Here is a 21540-nt window from a genome sequence, read left to right as displayed (position 1 = left end):
CCTGGGAACCATCAGGATACCTTCCGATACTTGGTGTCCCATTGACTTGTATTGGTATCGGATATCGGTATCGGCGATATCCGATACTTTTCGGGTATCGGCCGATACTATCCGATACCGATACTTTCAAGTATCGGACGGTATCGCTCAACACTACTCACGAGTACAGTCTAGGGAATTCCGGCCAGAATATGTTGTCTGCATCTACACAGTCTGCGCTTGTAAAGTCAGGATGATATAACTAAAGAAAAAATATGGTTGGAGTAAAAGATCTGGTCGCAGTGTGACACCATTTGCTGTGAAGCTCATACATGTTCCTCCTTTTAATGCACGGTTTATGCTTTCAAAGACTAATTTGTAATATCTATCCTCTTTGTAAGTGTGCACAATTGTTATTTTCATATGCACATTGGGGCTGAACTTGAGATTTGCAGCTGAAAAGTTTACTTGTTAAAGGGAACCTGTCACCTGAATTTGGCGGGACTGGTTTTGGGTCATATGGGCGGAGTTTTCGGGTGTTTGATTCACCCTTTCCTTACCCGCTGGCTGCATGCTGGCTGCAATATTGGATTGAAGTTCATTCTCTGTCCTCCATAGTACACGCCTGCACAAGGCAAGATTGCTTTGCGCAGGCGTGTACTATGGAGGACATAGAATGAACTTCAATCCAATATTGCAGCCAGCATGCAGCCAGCGGGTAAGGAAAGGGTGAATCAAACACCTGAAAACTCCGCCCATATGACCCAAAACCAGTCCCGCCAAATTCAGGTGACAGAGTCCCTTTAAACATCAACATACAGAACAAATAAAACATTACATTGACTTTCTTTTTTAATAATCATATTTGCAAGAACGGAGGGAAATTTATCCTGTTTACGTACTGCCCAGTTTCCCGGATATTGCTTGTAACGTCCACTAGGTGGCGCAGCATTAAGGCCGATTGTAGATGGGCAGCGCAAGTGTTGCTCAGCTAAAGCCTCGTCCTGCTTAATTGTGTCCTTCCCATTTTTCTGTTTTGTTTTGGTACTTCAGTGGTCAACTTCAGTTAGTTCTCTGCTGGGGCCAGGGGCTGGATTCCTTGCTATTATAACCCTCAGCAGACAGTTATAGCTTTGCTACTGGTTCTGTTGTATATCCTGCTGTATTAGTATATCTCTTGTTATTGACCCTTGCTTGATCTCTGACTACCCTATTGCATGACAATTCTGCCTTGATACGACTTTCCTGACCTCCCCTCGCCTGCCTGTCCGTCTGGCCGGTAGTCCAGTACTACTGACAGTGTCACTGCTGTGGTCTCCTAGGTAAGAAGTGCAGTCATTATAAGCTCTGTTCTATAGAGCTCGAAATCTCCACTCAATCCAGCCAGCATCAATGTCGCTATACTCCTCTGATCCTGCAATGAAAACACTGCCTCTGCTTGCAGCATTGGAGGACTCAGGGGTCAGGCCAACCGTAGGACAAGGCCGCTTGATAAAATTGGCAATCATCAATCCCCTGCCTCCTGCTTGCCAGAGAAGTGTGTGCTCCTGAAATTTGATGTTGCCAAAAGACTGCCAAAAATTGACCCAACCTAAAGGAAGCGTGGGTTGTATAGATAACTCTGAATGTTAGCAATGAGAAGCTGTTCTATTGTGGGTAACTTTAATTGCATTAATTGTTTCTAGCATGGAATTTCTCAATATTTTTATGCATGGCAACCACCCCTTCTAAAATTAAATTATCCACAAGAATATAATAACACATTTTGCAATATATATTTAAAGCACAGCATAAGAACTTGTTCAGATGAGCGTACAGCATATATTGTCAGCGTGTTATTCACCTGTTCAATGGACAGCACACCGACTCTATAAAACAGTAGTCTGTTGATGCACACAAGCAATTTTTCATAAGGAACAATGGTTTGTGTGAACAAATGACATCATGCACTAATCTGGACTGGATTACGGACCAAGCTTGTGGATGTCAATAGGAGGCAGCTCTCTCGCTTGTACACTATGTTGCCAGACACTCAAAACTGCAGATGTGGTGCCCCTGAGGGTCCAAGTCGCCACAGAGGTACTGCACCTCAGCCAGAGGTGTGGTACCCTGCTCTCAGGTAAGGGAGGGCACTACCCAGAACCCAGACACTCGCATCCAACACCAGACTTCTCAGGCACAGGGAGGGACTAGGTAGAGAGTGTAGGTGGAGAGAGTAGGGTGGTCATGGAAACAGGAGGGAGGAGGGAGTTAGAGAGCTGGGGACTCGAGGAGCTGGGGACTCGAGGAGTGAGGAGCTCATCCCAGTACCAGAAGACAGAGAGAGATAAGTTGCAGAAAGTGAGAGAGAAAGATGGGGTCCTAGGGGCACGGGTAGTGAGAAGTCCACCCGTGGGGCCCGTATCCACGCTGACCATCACCAGGTGGAGGGACCACATCGCAGTAGGGGAACTGGCCCCTAATCTAGTGGAGGAACTGCAAGTTCCAGCTAGGAACCTGGAGGCTGTCATGTCTGCAAGTGTGACAACCACATGCACATCTATTTAACTGAAAAGGTAGACACAGAGGGTCCAGGCGACAGTGAAGATGTTGCCCGACAGGACCCGCGACTACTGGCTTGAGACACTGGGTGCGCAGCACAGGGCAGGAGAGGAGAGAGCCAGCGCAGTGAGTCTGCCAGGAAAGGCACATATATGGCACACCCGGCTGGGTGCCATGAAGAACTGTGAATAAAAGTGTGGAAACTGCACCCCACTGTCTGAATTATTGCCGCGCCACCTGCCCTGCACCACAAAGCTCACCATCACTTTTGACACCATAGCTGCCCTGGGGCCTAGCTCTACCCGTGGAGAGCTGTACCAACTCTGCTACATCACCATCTGTCTCAGAGGATCTGCACCACAGCATCGGCTATCCCTGGCAGAACACCATGGGTGGCGTCATGAACAATCCCCTTTCCCTATAATAACTTTATTTCTATCATTAATCCCCCTTCTGATTGCACGCCCAGGGCCACAGACCGGGTCACCACTGCCATGACCACCCCTTTAAGAACCATCTGACCCAGTTCCGAGTACCCCACGGCCCAGGAAAATGTTGCACAGACATAGCCTGAGTTTTATTATGGTCATGTGAACCCAGCCAAAGGCTAAGTTCACATGTGCATATGAAAAATTATCTGTTTCTTGTCCAATAAACCAGAAGCTTTTTTGATCTATATGGTGGCCCGTGTGCCATCCATATGACCATGTTTGCCATTCATTTTTTTACATCCGCAAATAAAAAAATACTAGGCTAAATTCTGTTTACTACGTCATATTTACAATGGATACATTAAAAATGGAGTCAATATGGATTGTGCACGTATAGTATGAGGTTTTTTTTACACACTAATTGAAATCTATGGCCGAGTCTCATCTGAAAAATTGATGGAACTAGTAGTTGATAAACTACCATGTTGATTAACTAACCATGTGAATTTAGCATGGGACATGGCAAGTAAACCCTATAGGAATACTGTACACTATCCAGGGTAAAGATACAAAACGTTGAACATCTTGGATCTAGGGCTCGGGGGATTGAATTAAAAAAACAATGATTTGCTTGGAGGAACAACACTTGGGATTTAACTGTGACCAGGGCAGAGCATGAATGGTTTTAATATAAACCTTAAAGTGATGCTCCTATTGAATTAGACACTAAATCATTTAACCTGATAATGACCAAAAGCTGTAAATTATGGAGCTTGGTCAATAATGGGCTTAAATCCCACACCATTGTAAATTTATGGTGCAGGATTGAAGTTCCTGCTCCTGTTATCTATTCAAACAAGTTGGATTGCAAGCTGTCATGGAGAGCTGGGGACCATTGCTCACCATTTTTGTCCTCTCAACTGCATAGTGCTCAATGATTGTTGCTGTATGTAGCGAACAGAAGCATCACACAATCGCAATATGTCTGTCTTGGATAGTAGAGCTGCTACAAGACCAAGGTCAGTCCTGCTAGTTTCCTGAGTTACAAGAAGAGGCCATTTTCAGGGTCAAAGTGGTCAGTTCAAAGTCAGGTAGTATTTCATGAAGAGCGAATAGCATTGTTGCTCGAATCTCCCCGAGCATGCTCAGGTGATCTCCGAGTATTTTGTAGTGCTCGGACATTTAGTTTTCCTCTCCTCAGCTGCATGATTTTTCAGCTGCTGGACAGCCTGAATACATGTGGGAATTCCTTAACAAACAGGCAATCCTCACATGTATTCAGCCTGGCTAGCAGCCATAAATCATGCAGCTGAGGTGAGGAAAACTAAGGCTGCCGTCACACTAGCAGTATTTGGTCAGTATTTTACATCAGTATTTGTAAGCCAAAACCAGGAGTGAGTGATAAATGCAGAAGTGGTGCATGTGTTCTTATTATACTTTTCCTCTAATTGTTCCACTCCTGGTTTTGGCTTACAAATACTGATGTAAAATACTGACCAAATACTGCGAGTGTGACGGCAGCCTAAATGTCCGAGCACTACAAAATACTCGGAGATCACCCGAGCAACAATGCTATTCGCTCATCACTAGTAGTATTGTAATTCCCAAATACAGCTCTGGCAAAAATTAAGAGACCACTGGAAAATGTTCAGTTTGTCTGATTTTTCTCTTTATAGGTATATTTTTGAGTAAAATATAAATTGTTCTTTTAGTCTATAAACTTCGGACATGTCTCCGAATTTCCAAGCAATAAACTTTATATTTTTTTCTGACAAAGAAAAATGGTAAAAATTAAAAAAAAAAACAGTACTTTCAGACCTCAAATAATGCAAAGAAAACAAGTTCATAATCATTGAGATACAAAAATGCTAATGGTTTAACTCAGGAAGAGTTCAGAAATCAATATTTTGTGGAATAACCATGATTTTTAACCACAGCTTTCATGCGTCTTGGCATGCTTTCCACCAGTCTTTCACACTGCTCCTGGCGCAAAAATGTAAGCAGTTCTTCTTTGTTTGATGGCTTGTGACTATCCATCATCCTCTTGATTACTTTCCAGAGGTTTCCAATGGGGTTCAGGTCTGGAGATTGGGCTGCCCATGACAGGGTTTTGATGTGTTCGTCTCTTAATTTTTGCCAGAGCTGTAGATATCTGGAATTGTAGCGCTATGAACCTTAATCATTTGATTAGACAGGTAGTGGAAAATTAGAGATGACGGCAATGTGCATTTTCTATCCACAAGAAAATGATCTAAGGACGTACATGACTGTGTTCTTAGTGTATGTAACTCTCACACTCCTAAAAGAGAAACACAACATTTTTGTGTAGAACATTTTTTCTCTTACCTTCCCGTTTTGAAAGGGTTTGATATCTCCCAGTGGTTGTTTAAGCTGTACAGGTCCAAACGAATTTCCATTATCAGAAAATAAAACGATGAATACATTGGCATCGGTGCCTACTCTGCTTATGTCCCCCGTATATATGAGAATCCTAAGTGTCTCTATATGTTCTTCATCAGTTCCTGTATGATTGGAGGTCAGTAACAAGTCATTACCAGTTTCCTCTGCCTGGTCATGAGCAACTTGAGAAATGCAAACTTCTTTTCTTGTCTCGGTTTTTTCGCTCTCAATTGAAAAGTTCCTAGGCACATTATCAAATCCAGAAGAAAGGGTTATAAAAACAAACAATTCTAACATGTTAGCTACTCAAAACCTATTTTAATTACTGATTTTACTATTAAGGAGGATTACAAGGCTAATTTTACTTTAAAAATGCAAATAAAAACAAGCTAGTTGTGTATATCATAGATACAGTACTTAAATATCCCACTAATATGAATGTATATACAGCGGGTGACATAAGTATTGAACACGTCACCAATTTTTCTAAAGGTGCTATTGGCATGAAATTCTCACCAGATGTCGGCGACAACTCAGCCAATCTGCACAAACAAAAAAAATGAAACCATAGATCTTCATAAATTAAGTTATGTGTAATAATGAAAAATAACACAGGAAAAAAGTATTGAACACATGCAGGGCCAACCTTAGGCTGAATGATGTCCTGTGCAACAATGCTCTTTGGTGCCCCCGTAGTTAGAATACATAAGCTGCATATTTGTATATGGCAGGAACCCTACACAGTGTATGGAGCTGTGATCTGCTTCACTTCTGGCTGAATAGAGACCTGCATACAGCTGAACATGGGGTGTCAGACCCCCAAACCATCTGATATGGATGATTTATCCAAATGATAAGGATACAGATAGGTCATCAATCTAAGATCTGGACAACCCCCCTTTGATTAGCATGTACAATGTACATTTATGGGTGAGTGCACGCACAATGCAGATGTTTCATATGAATAGTAGCTTGGTGTTAACTCAGATGTCAAGTGTGATAATGTTTGCAGAGATGTTGAAAATAAGGCTTTGCACACATAGAGTTTTTTTTGAGGAAGGCAAAAATGCCAATTTTTTTTAGATGAAACTGCTTCAGGAAGCCCGCTTTCTTTGGGGAGTTATTGACTTATTGTTCTGCCAGAGATCATGTCAACTGGTGGCTTTATCATAGAACACATGGTTGTGACCAACTGAGCGAGATCTTCTGTGTATGGGAGAGTTGGATGAGATGGCTGTTTGGTGAAACCATCACTCGGCCAACCACCATCTAATGTGCATGTGGGCCTATGTTATGTTATGTTCACCTGGAGTGATAGTGTTTATTGTAACTCAGTAAGTATTAAAGGGAACCTATCACCCCCACCCCATTCTGTAATGCTGTAGATAAGCCCTCGATGTAATCTGAAAGATGAGAAAAAGAGGTTATATTATACTCACCTGGGCGGGCGGTCTGATCCGATGGGCGTCGCGGTCCGGTTCGGGGCCTCCCATCTTCTTACGATCACGTCCTCTTCTTGTCTTCATGCCGCAGCTCCGGCGCAGGCGTTCTTTGTCTGCCCTGTTGAGGGCAGAGCAAAGTACTGCAGTGCGCAGGCGCCGGGAAAGGTCAGAGGGGCCGTAGCGTGAAGGCAAGAAGAGGACGTCATCTTATGAAGATAGGAGGTGCTGGACCGGACAGTGACCCCCATCGGACCGGATCGCAGCGGGAACGCCCCTAGGTGAGTATAATATAACCTCTTTTTCTCATTTTTCAGGATACATCGGGGGCTTATCTACAGCATTCCAGAATGCTGTAGATAAGCCCCTGGTGCCAGTGGGCTTAGCTCAACTTCCATTTTGCGGGTGACAGGTTCCCTTTAATCGTGTTGTACCAAGTTTACCTATCGGCAGAATAGGGGATAACTTTCTGAATGCTGGGGGGACCAACCACTGAGAACCCCATTGATCTTGTGAAGAGGGTTTTGTATGGCCCTGTTAGAAGGGAGCAAGTGACCATGCGCACCTCCACTCTATTTATTTTTAATGGAAGTGCTAGAAAGAGGCGAGCTCAGAACTCACTTATCTCCTACACTCCAATTGTGAATTGATAGAGTGCTGTTGCTTATGCTCAACCTCAGCTCCATTCACATGGGTCTCTTCAGAGCGCTATTTTTGGGATCGGTGGGAGACTCAGTGGTAGACATCCAACAATCGGCAAGTTATTCCCTATCCTTTAATAGGGGATGTCTTTCAAGCTTGGTAAAACATTAATTTCCCATAAACATTAGACAGCTGATGGATGAGACTGTTTGGCCAAGCACTACTATGTTCTCATTGAACCTGTGATTGTCTGATCACTGGTGCAATATACCGTAATATCTCAGTATTGCTCTATATAGCAAAGGTCATCTTTGAAGCCCAGATGCAGCTGAATTTCAACAGACCCCTGTGATAGCATGCATGGGGGTTTTCAACAGACCCCTGGCTGCCTGCATATTGCAGGGCAGCCGATGGGCACTTAGATGAATGCACCCCTATGCTGGTACATTGTTAAAAGGGCTGTCCAGGCTTTTACTAAAAGTCTGCAGACACTCTGTCACTGCAGACATTTGAAACCTCACAGCGTGCATCACCTGCTGTAAGGACTCTGCATTGTTGATGGTTAGAGTGGGCAGTCATGTGACCACAAGTATGTGTTTTCCATACTTTTGGACACATTTAGACTAGACGTGCGAAGTATTGCTCAACACACGTCTAGTTGGATTGTGGCCGGAAGGATAGAATTCATCTACTTGTGGTCACATGACTGCCCACTCAACGTCAACAGCGGAAAATCCTAACAGCGTGTGTTGCACATTGTGAATTTGTGAGGATTCTGAAGTCTGCAGTCACATAGAACTCTCTTGAAATAGTACAAGCAATCAGACAATGAGTAACAGCAAACTTTTAGCAAAAGGTTGGACAACACCTACAGCTGGGCTGAGCCCGCAGTATACCCAGCAGATAACTCAAGAGTTATCTGTCGGGCATTGTGCAGGCTTAGCCTGCGAGTCAACCCCTACGAAACCACTCACTATAATGAGGCAGATGGAGAGATAGGGACAACGTTTGACGTGTGTTCCAGTGGTATCCATCTTTTTAGTCGTGTACAGATCAGTGGTTGCCCACACTTGTGCAGTAAAAAAAAGTCTAAAATGATGAGACACTGCCGGAACAGAGACCATGGTGTTTGTCGTACAAAATAAATAATGTGACCATTTTATTGTTCAGGTCATTTGGAATGCTGTGATACCAATTTGTTTTACGAATTGGCTTTTCATGATTTTTGTCCGCCTTTGTGTTTTTTTTTAACTTTTTTCATATTTTATTTAAATTTTTTTTCACTTAGTACCACAGTGGGACACTTTGATAGTTGATCTCATGCATTGTAGTACTCATGTACTGCAGTAGTGCCTGAGACCTGTTACTATCTCACTGACAGACTGTTCGATATGGTTTATAGTTGGATCTAACAGGTCACAGGTACCCTGTGGTCATTAGATGACCTTGGGTTGCAATGAGAACTATCGGCACCTGCGATTACTATACCTAGGGGCCGATGGTGTTAAAGGGGGTCTTTTTTTTTTTTTTTTCCAAAGAACTTTATTGGGATTTTATATTTTAACCTGGAGGGGAGGGGGAGGGGAATGAAAGGAGGGGAGGAAAGGAGAAGGAAGGATAAGAGTGAAGGGAAGAAGGGTAAAGGGGGTCTTTTAACCACTTATGCGCTGCTGTAGTTATTGACAGCAGCATTTAAGGGGTTAATCAGCCCCAATTCATTTTAAAACTGGTGTTAACTCTCATATGCAGGTGTCATCCGGATTTTCGCCTCTGGGGTGCTTATACACTTAATCCTTGCTGTTGTGAAAAAGTGGCGCTAAGGATTAAGGTCACATATTGACCGCCATAAAAATATGTTAAGGCTGTTTTGACATGTTGAGTTTTGCTGCGTTTCTTTAATGAAAATTTTAAGCTGCGTTTTATAGTAGCAGCAAAGTCTATGAGATTTCAAAAATCTCATGCACACAGCTTATTTTTTTTCCCTGACTGATTTGGAAAACTGCTGCGTTTTTGCAAACTGCAGAATGTCACTTCTTTCAGCATTTTTCACCTATTGACAGCAAAGAATAAGTGCAAAAATGAAGCAAAAAACCCCACAAGTATCAGGTTTTGCTGTGTTTTTTATTCAAAAACTTTGAGGAAGTTGCATCATGGTTTTTTGTTTTTGGGGGGGGGGGGAGGGGGACTAAACTTTATCAGCATGGACAAGGGACAATAAAAGCGCAGCCGAACCTGCTTTTTGTAAGCAGCTTCTTTATTGCCATGGTTTTGCAAGTAGAAAAAGACGCATTACAAATGCAATGTGTGAATATAGCCACATATTGCATGTTCTTCTGCCCATTACATGGCACCATAAATCCATATTTACACATAGAAACACACACAGAAACTAATACACACACATATAAACACACACACACCGAAACACACACATAGAAACATACACATACACACATAGAAACACACACACATAGAAACACACACACTCACAAAGAAACACACAGAAACAAACACACACATAGAAACTCACACACACATAGAAACACACAGACATTGAGAAAGGCTACACTGCCGAAACGCGCGTCGGGGAGCATGCTCACGGACATATTCCTGGCTTTATTGGTAATAATAGCAGCTGTTGCAGCTGCCTCTTTGTGTTTTATATTATGTGTGCCGGGTTACCAATGCTATTGGCCATATGGATAATGTGCAATGTATGTGATTATATGCCATAATTATACTGGACCCATAAGCCTATGTTGCTAGTATAATCTTTGTTCTGTGAGTATCCTAATCTTGGCATGTGCTAGTAGGTGTAACCCCCCCCCCTTTTTCCCTTGTCATCTATACCTGGTTATTTAATAAATTTAATGCTGATTATTTAAATTATATTGGAAGTTGTGTGTCGCTGTTTTTCTTCGTTGTCTATGGCTATTGCGACTTTGTTCCATTTACGTCCATAGCTATATAATATCGCAGTATACTAATATTAGATCTAATCATACTATTACTGTGATGTCTCTTTTGTTCATGAGGTGTTTTGAAGAGAAAATAAAAGTGCAGCCAAACCTGCATTTTGTAAGCATCTTCTTTATTGCCATGGTTTTGCAAATAGAAAAAGACGCATTACAAATGCAATGTGTGAACATAGCCACATATTGCATGTTCTTCTGCCCATTACATGGCACCATAAATCCACATTCACACATAGAAACACACACAGAACCTAATACACACACAAATAAACACACACCAAAACACACACATAGAAACATACACATACACACATAGACACAAACTCACACAGAAACAACCAGAAACAAACACACACATAGAAACTCACACACACGTAGAAACACACAGACATACACAAACATTCACAGAAACAGACAAACACATAGAAACACACAAATACACAGAGAAACACACACACTTGCAACACCCCAGATAACTGGTTGTTGCAGTGATGTTGCCTTCCCTTCAAGGAGGGTGATGTCATGCTTGAAGGCAAGGGAGATTCTCTCTATCAGGTAAGGAAGGCACTCACATTCAATACATATGAATCTAGGCCAGGAAGGGGAGCTCAGGACCCGGATTCAGGGGAGCTTCCTTACACTTTATGTATCCTGGTCTGGAGGAGGAGCCAGTCAGTCTGAGAGATGAGAGGAGAGTAGAAGGATGTCTGGATCAGATGTAGAGGCCGAGCAGCCACGAGGGAGCTGCTACCCCTGGAAAGAAGTAGAATTTGAAGGAGAGTTGAATAGTGGAGGAGCTTAGAGGGAAGAAGCACAGAGGAGGAAGAGGCTCAGGAGAGGAACAGCGGAAGGACGCTCTAGGAGCCATAGCGCAGAAACCAGGTAACGGGAGCCCGAGTTCGTGTTGTTCTCCAGGATGCACGACAGATCCAGAGGGCATAGGACTGTATGTCAATTGCCTGCATCAACTCTGAGGTGAAGCAGTGACCTTAGAGCCCGGGTCATGATAGAGATCCTATAAACAGGCTCGAACTGCCTATCGTACAGACATCTGTCTTAGGACAGGAGAGAGGGGACTTGCAATAAGCTTCAAGCGGCAGGGACCTAATCAACTAAATAGCGCAAGTAGGAAAGGCTTATGGACCTAACCTGTGAGAGGGATCTCCTATTGCCTCCAAGCCGGCCGGACTACAGCTACCCTGCACTTGGTACCCTGGACTGAGGACTACTACCATCAATAAACCAGGTAAAGACTGCAAACCCGTGTCCTCGTTCTTTGCTATACCATCCACCACACCATCGGTGCCCTACACTTGGGAAGTCCTGGGGACCCCGCTTCACCTGTGGGAAGCATCACCATCATGCTGCGTACCATCACCCCAGAGGACCCCTTTAAGCAGCATCGGTCCCCACTGACCGAACACCACAGGTGGCGTCACGAACAATATACATTATTCACAAATCCCCTTAAAGACCTTTCCCTTTAATTGGGCGCCCAGGGCCACGGACCGGGTCGCAGCCACCGTGACATCCCCTTTAATAGCTACCGGACCCGGTATCGAGTACCCCGCTGCTCTGGTAGGGCGACTCACACTCACATAGAAACACAAACATAAATTCTCCCACACACATAGAAACACACACACACAGACGCAAACAAACACACACATACTCATACACAGAATAACACACACACTCACACATAAAAACACACACACATGCTCATACACATAGGAACACACGCTCATACAAACCCACACACACACAAAACACTTCCAGGACAGGGTGCCATCTGTCAAATTGCCCCTCTCTCTTCTCTATCGGTGCAGCAGTGAATTTCATAGACGTGTAGAATGGAAAGTTATCTAAATCATTTCATCACTTTCAAAATTTCTGATAAAATATGAGGTTTCAGTGAATCTCTAAATGTTTAAAGATTGAACTTACTCGTCCACATTAAATACGTAGATCTTGCTCTTTGAAGACTCCTTGACATGGATCCTTTTGATATACAGCTGGCAATCTGTATAGATTTTAACAGAGATATTTTTCTTTATACAATGCGGCAGCACAGATAACAGCGCCAAATGAGCTTTATTTCCTAAAGAAATACTTAATAGTGGCAATTTATTTTGTACTTTGCATGAAAATTAAGTGAAACGTACCGTCGCTGCTGCTCATTGAAATGTCAGCCTGATGTACTTCCCCAAGTTCAACCGCATCTAATACAGCTGTAAATGACTGTGAAGAAACAGAAGTCTGTTTATTGTGAAGGCCTAAATATCAAGAGGAACATGTGCATGTCTCGCTCACATCACAACATTTTAATTAAGTCCACCTATAGGTGGAAGTAATTGAATGTAATGCATTTGTCACACATCCGCTCTCGCAGTGTCACACACCATAAGATGCTCTCATCCTGCTCAGAGAAAATCTTGTGTGATATAAAAGCTAAAAACAAAGACTGGTTACAGGAAGATATACAGCCAAAAAATAATGTGACAAAGCTTCAGTGACAAGTATCAATATAGGACAGGTCAGTAATGCGAATTATTCTTCATACTGACTGCAAACAGTAAAATAAATGTGCATATTCCATGAAAAATATTAAATTTTTTGAGTTCTCAGTGGTTGATACCTTTTAATGGTTAACTGGAAAGATGGTAACAAATTGCAAGCTTTCGAGACTACACAGGTCTCTTCATCAGGCATGTCTATGCCTGATGAAGGGACCTACGTAGTCTCGAAAGCTTACAATTTGTTACCATCTTTCCAGTTAGTCATTAAAGGGTATCAACCACGAGAACTCTAAAATTTTACATTTTTTCTATCTACTGGCTAACGCGGTACAAAGATGTATATTTTTTCTGTATCTTCCATGAACTAATAATTACTGTATTTTTGAGACTAAAGCACACAAATGGTTATTCATTTAGCCTTTTCATAGGAGTTCAGTGGCAATATTTTACTAAACCAACTTACTATCCACTTCTATGTGACCAACTTTTTTTTTTTTCATTTGTTTTTTTTCAGAGTGGTTAAAAAGTTTGGCTCTACAAATAAAGCGTGATCTAAAGTGTAGAACAGATTCAATATTAAGAATAGGGTTAGATACAGCACTGTACAGGACTTTGCTTACAGGACACATAGCAGAAGAATGTCTGTCAGCCAGGTACTGGAAATGGAAATGCATCTAAGTCTCAGAAAAGGGGCACGTTTAAAGCCTTTTTTGCTAACAATAAAGTAATACTTTTGTAGTGTACAACTGGTAATATTCAATAGGGTAAAAGTTGAATCCACAGCCTGCAAAGTTACAGAGGAATGAATGTGATCCAGAATTACTAAAGGGCAGTCTGCTATAGTCGGTGGACATGTAGTATGATAATAATGCATATATGTTTGGATTGTGAGGACGACCAACAGACGATGTTCCAACACAGTGTAAGGGAAATGTTATTATGTCATAACTGCTAAAAGAAAATGGTAGTGATTTTTTACGCCTAACTGCAGGGAGGCAGCTGTCAATGATGTCGATAGTCATGGTCCATCAACAGAGCTGTACGGAAGAGTTCTGTTGACGGCAGTGGTGGTCAATGACCGCTCTGTGCTGGCGGCGAGAAGAACAGGCAAGTAGTTAGCAACTACCTATCTGTTTTTAGGCCCATAATGAATAAATAGTCCTGCATAAACCCTTTAAAGTCAACCAAAACAATGTTCTGAACATCATTGTATGATGTCGTGGTTACATCTGCCTTACATGGCACAATTGTCCTCCACCATTTCAGTTAGTGGACATTGTTCATGGTGGTTTCATACTTAATGCAGCTGCTCGGCCATGGGTAACCCTTCCAATAAAATCTCTTAAATCTCTTAAAAAGCTGTTTAGCTGCTGTTGCCGCCAGAGGCAGTATGAAACATGGTATTATTGAGTAGTTGCATGATTGTTCTGGGCTTGTGCTTATACACAAGAGCCAATCTGAGTAAGCAGCACTGCAGTATATAGCATGAGGAGGGAAAAAAGTTTCAATAGTTAGTGAGAAAACATTTGGATTTCACAACCCACCTCCCAGGAGACTGTGAGACACTGATTATACATTAGGTTTGTTTTAATTATCCATATGTGGCCATTACCCAGGGGTAACGAATTACATATCATTTTACATCCCACATCCTTATAAACTATACTTTACATTTGGGCTGAAATGTAAGTAAACTTAGCCTTACCTCTTCATCATTTCCATTCATCACATGCTGCCATTTTATATATCTGTGCCCTGTGTCTCCATGTTTCCCATGTAAACAAATACCAATATGTAATTTATCTTTCTGCTCCTCCATATCAGAGACAAAAACAGTTACAGCATAAGAAGCAGCTGCAAAATAAACCAATACAAATACAATGAGAATAACAGGTGGGGGTTATCATTTATTAGCAAAGGTGAAATTAAATCAGCCAAACTCTTTACAATAAAGTGAAAGATAATACAGTTGTGGTCAACAATATTTGCACTCTTAGTTTATATATTTGGACAAATCAAATATACGGATGGTTAATATATATATGTGTTAAGTTATGATTTTGCTGTAGGACTCCTTTCAAACTCAGTTTTCATTTACTTTGGAGCATATTTTGATCTGAAATGCTCTGATAATCCTCTGATATCCAAATTTTTGTGACACATTAAAAATCTACAGCCACGCATCATTATGGATCCTCCACCATATTTCACTGTAGGTAGGGTGAAATTTTCTTTATAGGCTTTATTTAGAAATCAATAAATGTAACTCTACTATGTATTGGCAAAGGGCACTAGTTTGGTTTTATAAAAAAATGTTTTCCCCAAAAAATGTGGTTTGTCTATTTAATTTTGGGCAAAGTTCAGTTGCTGTTGTTTAGGCCCTTGAGTAGTGGGGTCATCCTTGGCCTTTACCCTCGGAGTCATATTTTGTTCAGTGTGCTACATATGATAAATGTTGAAACTATAGCTACTGATTCCTCATGACTCCTCCTCAGCCTGAAGTTTGTTAAATGTTACATCCAGTTTCTTTCTCACATTTTGAGGCAATTTTCGTATATACCATATTTCTCTTCACACCACAACCTAGAGGGTTCTTTATTGTTCTTATTTTCCACCATAATTTGCTAAATAAATCTTGCCAAATCAGACAAGGTGATTTTCTGGATTTATTTTCTCATTTTGACTCTCATAGTTGTGGTCTACTTATGATGTCAATTACAGGCCTCTCTCGTCTTTTTAAGTGGGAGAACTTGCACAATTGGTGGCTGAGTAAATACTTTTTAACCCACTGTATATATGGACCCCTAAAACCTTAGGTAATTCTCGGTCAAATATGTAATCAACAACTATTATTCCTGTTTGGCTTTGAACAATAATTTGAATAAAAGTTTACAATGTCTACATTTAAACTTCCTGATCCTTTTCTCACCCTGATATCTATGTGGGGAGAGTCAGGATGTGTCTCGAGGACTTTAACCCCTTTCTGACACTTGACGGAATAGTACGTCAGCTGGCAGATCCCCTGCGGCGGTGAGCCCACCTCAAAGCCGCGACATGTCAGATGTTTTGTACAGCTGACATGTGCGCGCAATGAGCGTGAGCGGAATCGCGATCCGCCTGCGCCCATTAACTAGTTAAATGCCGCTGTCAAACGCTGACAGCGGCATTTAACTAGCGCTCCCGGACGTGCGGCTGGTGCTGCTCGCACCGCTGAACCCCGTCACATGATCGGGGGTCATCGGTGCATTGCCATAACAACCAGAGGTCTCCTTGAGACCTCTATGGTTGTTGATGGCTGATTGCTTTGAGCACCATCCTGTGGTCGGCGCTCATAGCAATGCTGCATTTCTGCTACATAGAGGTGATCTGTGCTTCACCTCTATGTAGCAGAGGCGATCGAGTTGTGCATGCTTCTAGCCTCCTGTGGAGCCGATTGAAGCATGCCAAAATTTAAAAAAAAGTGTTTAAAAATATAAAAAATAAAAAATATATAAAAGTTCATATCACCCCCCTTTCGCCCCAATCAAAATAAAACAATAAAAAAATGAAACCTACACATATTTGGTATTGCCGCATTCAGAATCGCCCGATCTATCAATAAAAACAAAGTATTAACCTCATCGCTAAATGGTGTACGTTTTTTGGTCACCACGACATTGCATTAAAATGCAATAACGGGCGATCAAAAGAACGTATCTGCCCCAAAATGGTGTCATTAAAAATGCCAGCTCGGCACACAAAAAATAAGACCTCACCCGACCCCAGATCCCGAAAATTGGAGACGCTATGGGTATCGAAAAATGGCGCAATTTTTTTTTTTTTAGCAAACTTTGGATTTTTTTTTTACCACTTAGATAAAAGAGAACCTATACATGTTTGGTGTCTATGAAGTCATAATGACCTGGAAAAACATAATGGCTGGTTAGTTTTAGCATTTGGTGAACCTAGCAAAAAAGCCAAACAAAAAACAAGTGTGAGATTGCACTTTTTTTGCAATTTCATCGCACTTGAAATTTTTTCCCTTTTTTCTGCTACACGGCATGGTAAAACCAATGGTATTGTTCAAAAGTACATCTCATCCCGCAAAACATAAGCCCTCACATGGCCATATTGATGGAAAAATAAAAAAGTTATGGCTCTGGGAAGGAGGGGAGCGAAAAATGAAAACGACAAAACGAAAAAAGCTCCGGGGGTGAAGGGGTTAAAGACCTAAAAAATTTCATGACATTTTCTATCAATTGATTCCAATCGATTTTAGCTGCCATAAAGTGCAGACACCCTGCTATACTGACTATACGGAATGTACAGAAAGGTAGTAGGCGTCACCAATGTGGTCACCCCCAGGAAAGGTTTTATATATTAAAATACACAGCTCTACCATTGAAAGAAGACCAAACCTAATATATCATCTATGTCTTAAGATCTAATTGATTAAACAAAAAATAAAATGTGATACACTTCCTTTGTTTCCATTCCTAAAGGTTGTATCCCTTTATGTCAACTTTTACCTTCTCGTAAGATTATCAAGACTTATAATTATCGAGTACCGTACAAGCTCCAATGACTCCCATAAAGGGCTGATTTCCTCAGTACACATGACATTGTGGGTTATAGTTAATTTAGTGACAGTTGGTGGGGGAAGGTTGAACTTCATGGACCTAGGTCTCTTTTCACCCTATGTAACCATAATGGAAGCGTTGTACTGAATATTCCAAACGTTTCATTGCTTTTAATGTCCTTAAAATAGTCTTATATTTTACAAAGTATACCAATTTCATATAGTTTAAGCTTTCGCACTACATAACTGGAAACCTTCATAGAGATCAGTCTGTAAACTTGCTGACTGCTGTAATTTCGAACGATTATTGTAGTCACATTAGTATTCTGGAGCACGAGTCTAGAATTTCTCCTAAATATTCTTTATTGTTCAGAGATATAGATATAGCCCTGCTCACAATTTGTCACACTGGTGATCTCCATCTGCTTTTATACCACTGTGGCTCATGTATAACCAAACAGTCTATAAAATGACTCTATATAATGCGACTCTTCCGAGAGCACAACTTTATTCCTCTCTTCAGAGCAGGTGCTTTAAAGTGAGAGCGCTGTGGTAATATTACGTTACATTATATTTTTACATCCCTTCTGCTGAACAGAATGTGTGTGGTGCGCCTTATCACAAAAGTCAATCTTACTGAAGGAAAATAGCTGAGAAAGTGCAGTATAATTCCTGTTCTAAGTACAGGTAAGATAAATTACTCCCCTAGGCTGATTGATGTCCCACTCCACAGCAGTGATAAAATATAGACATCTGTGAGGGAGGCAATGCCCGTCCCAGTACAGAACTTTTTGTATACTCCTATACACTCATTGGGGTAGGCAATGGAGGATCTTCCCAAAAATGTAAACTTAACATGTAGATGATGTTATTCTCCCTTAAAAGGAACCTGTCACCAGATATTGTTACCCCATCTGAGAGCAGCATGATGTAATGGCAGAGACCCTGATTCCAGTGATGTATCACTTTCTGATCTGCTTGCTGAAGTTTGGATAAAATCATTGTTTTATCTGCATTGTTTTAACCCTGCCCACACCATCTATGGCAGCTTTTGGTGTACGCTGTGCATAGACAGAAAGCAGCCAATGAGTGGTGGGGACGGGGTCATTCAGAGCTCATGAATAAGAAGGACTACTCTGCAACAGGTTTACCAGTCTCTAGTAGCGTCGGACTGGAGCACCTTGGGCCCATCAGAGAAAATCATCTTGGGGCCCACTATGTAGATACATAGAAATAAATTCAAGAACATCAATTGTGCGGTAAAACAAGCTAATATCAGGGTATAATATAAGGTAGTACATGTCCTAATTATGTAGCAGGATTAGAGTTGCCCCCTCATAGAATATAAAGTAGCCCCCTCATAGAATATTATTATTATTATTATTTATATAGCACCATTAATTCCATGGTGCTGTACATGAGAAAGGGGCTACATACAGAGTTATAGATATCGTTTACAGTACACAAATTTACAGTGACAGACTGGTACAGAGGGGAGAGGACCCTGTCCTTGACGACTTACATTCTAAGTATAATATAATGCATATTATAATGTAGCCTCCCTCATGGAATATCTTGCAGCCCCCCTCATAGGGTATAATACAGCACTCCACAAAATATAATGCAAGCCCCTCATAAGGTATAATGCAGCCCCCCATAGAAAATAATGTAGCACCTTCATATGGCATAATGCAGCCCCTCTCATATAGTATAATGCAGCCCCTCCACAGAATATAATGTTGCCCCCTCAGAGTATAATGCATCCCCCTCATAAGGCAGCCCCCCCATAGTCTTTTCCACCACAACCATCATTGCCTTCTCCACCACCCCATCATTGCCCATTCCACCATCTCCATCATTGCCTCCCCCCCACCATCATCATCATTGCCTCCCCCACCATCATTGCTTTCTCCCCCACCACCCCATCATTGCCCATTCCACCACCTCCAACATTGCCTCCCCCCACCACCATCATCGCCTCCCCCACCATCATCATCATTGCCTTCCCCACCACCATCATCATTGCCTCCACCACCATCATCATTGCCTCTCCCACCACCATCATCATTGCCTCCCCCCACCACCATCATTGCCTTCTCTCCACCACCCCCATCATTGCCAATCTTCAATACACACACACCACTATCACACATACAACACTACACACAGACAGCACCGCACCACTCTCTCTCACACAAACACACACAAAGCGCCGCACCACATACACACAAAGCCGCACACATGCAGGAAGAGACACACACAGCACCCACTCACCTCTCCGCACGTTGTCAGCAGCCGCAGCACATCCCGGCAGCTTTCTCTCAGAAACAGCTGTGCTGAATGATGACATCATCTAGCTGCACTGAGTCAGACAGGGAATGCCGGGCAGGCGGGCAGGAAGGAGGACGACGTCGGATCCCTGCAGCTTCTCTTCGGTCCCAAGCTGCAGTGATTACAATCAGGGTTTGCCACCCTTTAGGGGCCCGATTCAGCAGCATCGGCGGGCGGTGTTAGCTGCAGCCTGCGGCGAACGCTGCCCACTATTAAAGTGAAATGGTATTCACTACTCTCCACACCCATGGGGGAATGGGGAAGCAGCAATATTAATTTCTCTTTAGCAGCAGGGACATGCTCCTGTCTCCAGCTGCTGCTCTCTGGTACCAGGAGGGCCCCATAGCAGCTGGGTGTGCCGCTATCAGTGACACACCATTGGCTGGGGGCCCCTGGAGCAGTGGGTGCCCCAGGCAGCTGCTGGCGAGTATGCCAGCACGTGTAAGTGCCTGGTCCCACCGGAAAATTCTCCGGTGGGCCAGTACGACCCTGGTCTCTAGTGATTATTATTATTTATTGTTATAGTGCCATTTATTCCATGGCGTTTTACATGTAAGGAGGGGTATACATAATAAAAACAAGTACAATAATCTTAAACAATACAAGTCATAACTGGTACAGGCGGAGAGAGGACCCTGCCCGCGAAGGCTCACAATCTACAAGGGATGAGTGAGAATACAGTAGGTGAGGGTAGAGCTGGTCATGCACCGGTTTGGTCAATTGGTGGTTACTGCAGGTTATAGGCTTGTCGGAAGAGGTGGGTCTTCAGGCTCTTTTTGAAGGTTTCGATGTTAGGTGAGAGTCTGATATGTTGTGGTAGAGAGTTCAAGAGTAGGGGTGATGCGCGAGATAAATCTTGTATGCGATTGTGGGAAGAGGAGATAAGAGGGGAGTAGAGAAGGAGATCTTGTGAGGATCGGAGGTTGCGTGCAGGAAAGTACCGGGAGACGAGGTCACAGATGTATGGAGGAGACAGTTTGTGGATGGCTTTGTATGTCATGGTTAGGGTTTTGTACTGGAGTCTCTGGGCAATGGGGAGCCAGTGAAGGGATTGACAGAGGGGAGAAGCTGGGGAATAGCGGGGGACAGGTGGATTAGTCGGGCAGCAGAGTTTAGAATAGATTGGAGGGGTGCAAGAGTGTTCGAGGGGAGGCCACAGAGCAGGAGGTTGCAATAGTCAAGGCGAGAGTTGATGAGGGCATGGACTAGGGTTTTTGCAGATTCTTGGTTGAGGAATGAACGGATTCGTGAAATATTTTTGAGTTGAAGTCGGCAGGAAGTGGAAAGGGCTTGTATATGTGGTTTGAAGGAGACATCAGCGTCAAGGATTACCCCGAGGCAGCGAGCTTGTGGGACTGAGGAAAGTGGACAGCCATTTACTGTAATGGATAGGTTCGTTGGGGGGGTCACGTGAGATGGGGAAAGATGATGAATTCTGTTTTGTCCATGTTAATTTTCAGAAATCTAGCGGAGAAGAAGGATGAAATAGTGGACAGACATTGAGGGGTTCTGGTTAGTAGGGAGGTGATATCTGGTCCAGAGATGTAGATCTGTGTGTCATCAGCATAGAGATGATACTGAAAGCCATGAGATTTTACGAGCTGTCCCAGGCCAAAGGTGTAAATGGAGAAGAGCAGGGGCCCTAGGACTGAACCTTGTGGGACTCTGACAGATAGGGGGCGAGGTGAGGAGGTGGTGTGTGAGTGGGAGACGCTGAATGTCCGG

At 42.7% G+C, this 21540-nt stretch overlaps 1 protein-coding gene across 1 annotated transcript in view; it reads right to left on the bottom strand.

The window, feature by feature from the left end:
- LOC138642825 (lipoxygenase homology domain-containing protein 1-like) overlaps positions 1–21540 on the bottom strand; it is a 302432-nt gene that overhangs the window by 39462 nt on the left and 241430 nt on the right. Inside the window, exons 22-25 of the mRNA XM_069731356.1 lie at positions 14632–14780; positions 12573–12648; positions 12355–12430; positions 5298–5592 (exon numbers count right to left, since the gene is read on the bottom strand). Coding sequence (XP_069587457.1) covers positions 5298–5592; positions 12355–12430; positions 12573–12648; positions 14632–14780 — 596 coding nt within the window. The remainder of the gene's footprint in view (positions 1–5297; positions 5593–12354; positions 12431–12572; positions 12649–14631; positions 14781–21540) is intronic.

Source organism: Ranitomeya imitator, chromosome 6, assembly GCF_032444005.1.
Source record: "Ranitomeya imitator isolate aRanImi1 chromosome 6, aRanImi1.pri, whole genome shotgun sequence".
Classification (NCBI taxonomy): Eukaryota; Metazoa; Chordata; class Amphibia; order Anura; family Dendrobatidae; genus Ranitomeya; species Ranitomeya imitator.
This window is presented reverse-complemented; position numbering and strand designations above follow the sequence as displayed.